General features: G+C 43.6%; 1 protein-coding gene across 1 annotated transcript in view; it reads right to left on the reverse strand.

The window, feature by feature from the left end:
• Positions 1 to 4,638, reverse strand: part of LOC120553705 (filamin-C-like) — an 84,528-nt gene extending 79,890 nt beyond the window's left edge. The window contains 2 exon segments of the mRNA XM_039792398.1: positions 2,903 to 3,380; positions 4,055 to 4,638. Coding sequence (XP_039648332.1) covers positions 2,903 to 3,278 — 376 coding nt within the window. The 5' untranslated portion in view covers positions 3,279 to 3,380; positions 4,055 to 4,638.
• Positions 4,639 to 8,174: the final 3,536 nt, after the last annotated feature.

The raw sequence follows: 8,174 nt of genomic DNA on the forward strand, positions 1-8,174 counted from the left end.
GTGTGTGTGTGTGTGTGTGTGTGTGTGCGTGCCTGTGTGTGGCGGGTGCCCCCCTGTTTTATGTTATAATATGTGTACAGATGCCGATGTACTCCGCACCGCTTTACACAATGCTCTGTTAAACACAATAACAATGAAATGGCGCTAGCACTTTAGACCAGTTTTTGTTGGTCAATGGTGCGATCACTTCCTGCTGCCTCAAGATAGCAATGCTCCCAGAATGCACCTGAACACACCTCCATGTAAGACCAGCATGCCAAGAATGCACCTGAACACACCTCCCTGTAAGATCAGCACGCCCAGAAGGCACCTGAACACACCTCCCTGTAAGACCAGCACGCCCAGAATGCACCTGAACACACCTCCCTGTAAGACCAGCACGCCCAGAATGCACCTGAACACACCTCCCTGTAAGACCAGCACGCCCAGAATGCACCTGAACACACCTCCCTGTAAGACCAGCACGCCCAGAATGCACCTGAACACACCTCCCTGTAAGACCAGCACGCCCATGGGCCACAGATGGGCGCAGATGCATTTGCTATTTAAACGACGTGGGCGCTGGACGGGAAAATCACAACTGGGTCGGTCTTAAACTAGCTAAGACACTCGGGTCGGGCTTTGCGCCGCGTGCAAGATAGGGACCAGAGACTCTTTGTGACATCTGAAGACATTTTATAGATGCTTTTTTTAATCACCCCTCTCTCTCTCTTTTGTCAAATAATCAATGAGTTGGTTTAATGGACAGATCTGTGATGGTGTTTTCACACATGGGCTGTTCCAGTAGTATCTGCTGCTCTGCCTGCTGCGTTCCATTCTTACGCTGAAGGGGGATTTTTGCGTCAGTATCTGACAGGGATGCACCGAATCCAGGATTGGGCTTCTGATTGGGCTGAATATTGAGCTTTTTGACGAGGTTCTTGTCTCTGCCGAACCTTATAATTTCTTCCCAGGGAACTGAACCCTACGCTTGCACTCGGCGCGCTACGCTAGTCGCCGTAATGACAGCACCGTTGATTTCGTGAAGGTGTTTACGTAGGTGGAGCGTTCAATGCAGTAGGCTGTGAGAAAGTGGACATGGAACTGGTGAGCAGAAAAAGTTGTTGTTTGGCAGTACTTTCAGTCAAAAGAAGGCCATTCAAGTCCAGCTACATGTTCAATCTGTACAACATGTTCAAAAAATGTCGGGAGACGCGGCTCACGCTTGTGATGACGACAGGACGCAGTTAAGTCAAGTAGAGGTCTTTAGTGCAGTTCCATTATTGCAACGTGAACCCAAAACTAACCAGATTAAATGTAGACCTTTTAACAAAAACTTGAACCTTTCAGGTGTAAAAAGGTCCTAAAATAAATGTGAGCATCAAAACCAAATTTCCTCAGATCTAATGATTGTAGTCAGACTTCTCTAGCTGTAAGTTTGAGTGTTATTTCTGTATTATCTGCTCTAGCTTTTCCAACATTTTAGACACAGATATGGAGATAACGTCACATTTTCTTTTGAGGAAGGATGCTTAAACCCACGGGCAAATACGTGCACCTACGTGTTGCACAAACTGAGGAGGAACTGTGCTGAATGCTCCAAACATTGCAGCGACATCGCTGTAAAGCAAAGTCAGTGAGAGGGGGGGGACATTCCTGTGTGCTGACTGCTACAGCACATGGAAACCATTACAGACTGGAAGAGAGACACAGTTTAACAATGAACCAGAATATTTGACGGGAGACATTTCAGACGGGAGACTGTGAGACTCCGTCGTCACAAACCAGCCTGTTCTCCTGAAGCATTCAGACAGATATCGGTGTAAAGTAAAGCTCTGTATAATGTGTATGTATTCTAGTATTTATTCCTGTCTGCAGCACATGGACTGCTGCTGTATAAGAGTGTGAACATCCTCGTAGGGAGGATGTCGGGGAGGGGCATGTTTGGCTCCTAAAACACAAGACTTTCACCCAGGTGTTCTAGTCCCCGAAGAAGTTATGGAGAAAACACCAGACTTTTGGTGCAAATGTTCCACCCGAACCAGTTCCTTCCTGAGACTATTTAGCAGAGGCACCGTGGCTGCGTCCGGAGCTTAGCCCCACCCAAGATATCTGGGATTTGTTTAAAGAAATGCAAACAACCCAGAGCGTTATCCTGTCCTATCCCAGAATGCATCTGTGGTGCAGCCAGACCCTACTCCACCGAGCTGTGGAGACTGGTCGACTCTGTAATGAAGTGTAGGGGGTCTCTCAGTTCCTGGTTTCCTCTCTGAGTCTATTTTCAGCAGCTGTCGGTGGAGGCAGAGCAGATCAGCTGTCCTGCCATCAATCAGACACCCTTAGGCCTCTATGCACCCCCTGCAGCTGCAGACTCACAACATGTGAATAAAGACAGAGTTCACACTTCGGCTCTGCAGTTTAGTGTGTGTCTGTCTGTGTGTGTGTGTGCGTGTGTCTGTGTCTCTTTGTGTGTGTGTGTGTGTGTGTGTGTGCACGTGCATTCGTCTGTGTGCATGCGTGTGTGCATGTGTGTGTGTGGATGTATGCGTGTAGGTGCATTTTCTGTGTGTGTGCGTGTGTGTGTGCGTGTCTGCATCGGGTGTGTGTGTGCATTGGCATGCATGTGTGTGAGCGTGCATGTGTGCATCGGGCGTGTGTGCGTGGGTGTGTGTGCAGGCATTGAGTGTGTATGTGCGCTGCGTCGGCGCGTGCGTCGCGGGCGGCGCTGTGGTGTGTATGTGTGCGACGTGCGCCGCGTAATCGCGTACGCGCGGCGCGGGCGTGCGCGTCGCGGCGTGTGTGTATCGCGTGCGCGCCCGTGCGTGTGTGTCTGTGTGTATACGTGCGTCTCTGTGTGTATGTGCATGTGTGTTTGTGTGCGTGCATTGGGCATGTGTGTGTGTGTGTGAGTGTGCGTCCTCACCGATGGACACCAGCCTGATGTGCTCCCTCTCCAGGAACTCCAGCGCCACCGAGACGTTCTCCAGCTTCATCTGCCTGAAGTTGGGCCGGCTGTGGTACTTCCTGAACATCTTCTTCTGGCTCAGCACCTCCAGCAGGCCGATGAGCTTCAGCCCGTCACTCAGGTCCTTCTGCAGGTCCCCGATCCGCTTGTTGAGCCCCTTCAGGTGCTCGTTGCACCAGCGGGTGAAGGTGTTCTGCTGGATCTTCTTCCAGGGGGCGTCCTCGGCCAGATCCTTCTCCGTGGCCGGCATCTCCTCCTCTTCCTCCTCCTCCTCTTCCTCGCAGATGAACTGCGGGGGAAGCTGCTGCTCCATGTAGCCGCTGTTGCTCATCATGGCGCCCGCTGTTAGGTTTTGTTAAAGCCCGGAGCGAAGAGGAGAAGAAGGGAAGGCAGAGGAAGAGAGAAGAGAAGCAGAGAGGAGCGGAGGAGGCAGAGCCTGCTGGGAGGAACCAGAGGTGAAAAGAAAGAGTACAAACATGTAGTACTTCAGGAAAAGTTCTGTTACTGTGATATACTTTCACTTTAACCTGCTGCTGTAACAATCATTTACCAATTTCAGATGAATTAAGTTCATCCATCCATCCATCTATCCATCCATCTATCCATCCTTCCATCAATCCATCTAAAGTACGTAAGTAAAATTACCAGGCTACTTAAGTTAAATTAAAATATTAAATATATTATTTTGATACACAAGTAAAAGTACTACTGTAGAAAAATATTATACTAACGTAAAAGTAAATACTTGCAAAAACATCGTTAGAGTTTTTTATTCCCTTTGTTTTTCTCAGTAATGGATGTGATTTAAAACATACTGAAGTAAAAGTACTCCATTACTTTCATGATCTTTTACTTAAGTAGCTTGCAGTGATACAAAAATATACTCAAGTAAAAGTAAAATGTAGAAGATATACTTATTTAATATCTTATTTATACTTATTATACTCTAATTATAATCTCAGTATTTTGCTGTTTGAAAAGGGCACAAAGCCTGATTTGAGTTTGTTGACACATATTTTGCCAAAACAACTTTATTTAATTTTTTTAATCAGTAACGTATGTGATTTAAAATGTAGCAAAGTAAAATATTTCAAAGTAAAACATACTTACGTAAAAGTAAAATTACAGCTTTGAAAAACGACTTTAAAAAAAGTAGAAGTAGCCTACACACACACACACACAAAAAGAAACTACTCCATTAGGCTCTACGGTAACGCGAGTAAATGTAACGGATTACTTTCCACCTCTGGGAGTGACACACTTCTCCAAAGTGTGCGTGAAGCTGCGGGTCCAGTGTCAGTTAATCCAGCCCGGCTGAGCCATGGTACCGATCAAGGAAGGAAGAAGAAATAAAGAGAGAAAAAGTCGTTTTCTTCCTCCGGACACACTCGCTCCTGTTGTCCGGGAAAAGAGGCTCAGACGGCGGCGAGGCGGCCTGCAGAGAGTCGGTACAGCGGCTGGAGGAGAAGGGGGTCGGGGGTTTAAAAACGCTCGGCGTCACTCTGCTGGACTCCCAGGAATGCCCCCTCCATGACCATATATACAACTCCAGCCCGGGCATCCTCTAACACACACAGATACGCAGCCCGCAGCCCATTGGCTGGCTGCAGGGCAGGGGGCGGGGCCAGGACCCACGGTGACACCTCCGGGTATTTTTAGAGGCTCCAAACCAGGGAGAGACACCGACCGACCGGGGGGGTTTGTAGAAGAGCTGCTCATAAACTGGTGTGAAGAGAAAACACGACGTCATCTGAGGGGTAGCCAATCAGACTCCAGACACTTTTAAATGTTGTCAGAAACAAGAATTTTGACGCGATTTTTTTTTATATCTAAGTTTTTGGTGAGTTTTTTTTGTTTCAAACTGCTGTGAAGAGGAACCACGACGTCATCCGAGGGCAGCCAATCAGATTCCAGAATCAGACTATTAAAAAAAAATAAACACTTTTCACTGTTTTTCACGAACTAAATGTGTCAAAAACATGTGATCAACAAGTTACAGTCTGATGTAAGAACTTAACAGTTGAAGGAGAAGTTCAACATTTAGGGAAAGGTCAGTCTATGATGTCACAGTGATGTCATCAGGAGTTTTTATAAAGGACTTTAAAAATACACGTTGACTCGTTAGAAACTAAAATATCATCGTAGTATTTAGAGTTACGTCTTACAGATGCTCACTAGAAAAGACACACACACACACACACACACACACACACAGAGAGACAGACACACATTCAAAAACCTGTGATCAATAAGTTAGTCTGTTGTAAGAACTTAACTTAAAGGAAGATTTGAAGGAGGAGAAAGTTCTATGATGTCACAGTGATGTCATCAGGCTCCAACCAGGAGGCGTGGAGTTTTTATAAAGGACTTTAAAAATACACGTTGACTCGTTAGAAACTAAAATATCATCGTAGTATTTAGAGTTACGTCTTACAGATGCTCACTAGAAAAGATACACACACACAGAAATAGAGAGATACACACACAGAGAAGGAGAGAGACACACACACAAATACAGAGAGAGAGAGAGAGAGACACACACACAAAGAGAGACAGACAGACAGACACACACACACACACAGATAGAGACACATACACACACACACACACACACACACACACACACACAGATAGAGACACATACACACAGCAATAGAGAGACACACACATACAGATAGAGAGAGAGAGACAGACACACAAATTCAAAAACGTGATCAATAAGTTTGTCTGATGTAAGAACTTAACCTAAAGGAAGAGTTGAAGGAGGAGAAAGTTCAGTCTATGATGTCACAGTGATGTCATCAGGAGTTTTTATAAAGGACTTTAAAAATACACGTTGACTCGTTAGAAACTAAAATATCATCGTAGTATTTAGAGTTACGTCTCTTACGGATGCTCACTAGAAAAGACACACACACAGAAATAGAGAAACACACACACACACACACACAGAAATAGAGACACATACAGACAAACACACACCGAGAGAGCAACACACACACACACACACACACACACACACACACACACACACACACACACACACACACACACACACACACACACAGAAATAGAGACACATACAGACAAACACACCGAGAGAGCAACACACACACACACACACACACACACACACACACACACACACACACACACACACACACACACACACACACACACAACACACACAATACAGACACAAACAGACAAACACACACCGAGAGCAAACACACACACACACACACACACACACACACACACACACACACACACACACACACACACACACACACACACACACACACACACACACACACACAAAAAGAAATAGAGACACATACAGACAAACACACACCGAGAGCAACACACACACACACACACACACACACACACACACACACACACACACACACACACACACACACAGAAATAGAGACACACACACACACACACACCCTGGGAGATCAGATTCTGAACTCTGATGTGTAATTATAGTCAAACTAACAGTAAAGCTGTGAAGGTCTGAGAGGGTTTAAACACACAGAGTGTGTCTGTTACCTCTTACCACCACTGCTAACAAGGTGCTGGTTCTGGGCTGGTGCTTATGCCATATTCCCAAGAGAAATCCATGTGTCCCTCTCAGCACCAGAACTGCCTTGGTGGAAAAGACACATGAGAGGGACACATGGATCGGGTTCGGTACCGAAACCGGTTCCTAAACAGCCCGAGCGAATAGCACAGCAGATTTGGGTGCCTCATTTGGGTGCATCCTAAATGTCTGCACTGCCCTCTGGTGCTCTGAAACACACATTACAGGAACAACAACGACAAGAGAATACTAGTCTTACATTGCCTTTTTTTGAAACATAAAAACATCCGCAAAATTGCGGTCGCTAAAGCCACCAGACTCCATGTAAATAAATAGTAATTTTAGCATCATAAAATACACTTCATTCAAAAGTCAACAGAAACTAAACTATGAAAAGCCGTTTTGGATCATCTTTCCACTTTTTCAACCATCACAACTCTAGTTTTGGTTGAAATAAACAGATAGTTTACGGATTTACATGTGACAATATGCTGGCTCTATACATGCTAAATGTGTAGTTTTTTTAAATGGAGTCTGGTGGGTTTAGCGCTAGCGACTTCAGAGCTGTTTCTGGTTGATAAAACATGTTTGTAAAGTGTGTTTGTACTCTAAAAACATTAAATGAATAAAATATTTGTCACAATAAGAGCTCTTATGCTAGAAAACTAGAAATACAAAATAGTCATTTTAAATGTTACCCACACAAAATATTTATTCATGACTTTACAAAAAAAAAAAAAAAAACTAACGTACATCAGTAGTAATATAACGTACGTGCGTGTATATCTATCGTACACCAACGAGGGACAATACAGCAATGGATGAACTACATTTTATTGGTCAGGTCATTTACAAAACGTACAGGCCACTAAATAAGAATAATTCATACAGATATTAACACCACCGATATAATAATGTTCTTTTACAGAAACAGACAGATAAATACAGAGAGAAACCGAACAGTCATCTAACCCTCCTGGTGTCCTCGGGTCTAAATCAGAAATTTGGGTTTCTTTCAGTCATTTAAAAAAAAAGAAAAACATGGATGTTTCCCTACAACGCTGTTCACAAGTGAAATAAATCATCAGTTCACTGCTTTCATTGAATTTGGGTGTTTTAGTCAATTTAATAGCATTGGGGAAAAAAAATAAAAAAAAAATAATCAAAAGAATGGACAAAAAGCATTGGAAAAAATGAACAAAACGTTGAGAAAGCGACAAAAGTGTCGATATGATGTGATGACCAAAACATTTAAGAATTTGGACCCAGAAAACCAAAAAGTTTACAGTTGATGGGAAGAGAACTCTGTTGTCCAGCATGGGGTCAAATCTGACCCATTTTTCAAAAAGTTTCTATATCACAAATTTGGGTTTCTTCAACTTAATTGTCAAAGAAAATAATGTGGATAGTTCCGTACAATGCTATTCACAAGTAAGTCTCACTCTTCATTGAATGCTACTGTTTAAATTCTATTTTACAGCATTTGAAAAAAAGGCAAAAAGACAAACGAACGTTGGGAAAAAAAAACTTAAAAAATTAGAAATATTAAATTTTTTCTTTTTAAAGTGACCAAAAAAAAAAAAAACATCAGGAAAAGTGACTAAAACACCAGAAATGAAAAAAACAGTTTAATTTAAACGT

Source organism: Perca fluviatilis, chromosome 23, assembly GCF_010015445.1.
Source record: "Perca fluviatilis chromosome 23, GENO_Pfluv_1.0, whole genome shotgun sequence".
In the NCBI taxonomy this organism is placed as follows: Eukaryota; Metazoa; Chordata; class Actinopteri; order Perciformes; family Percidae; genus Perca; species Perca fluviatilis.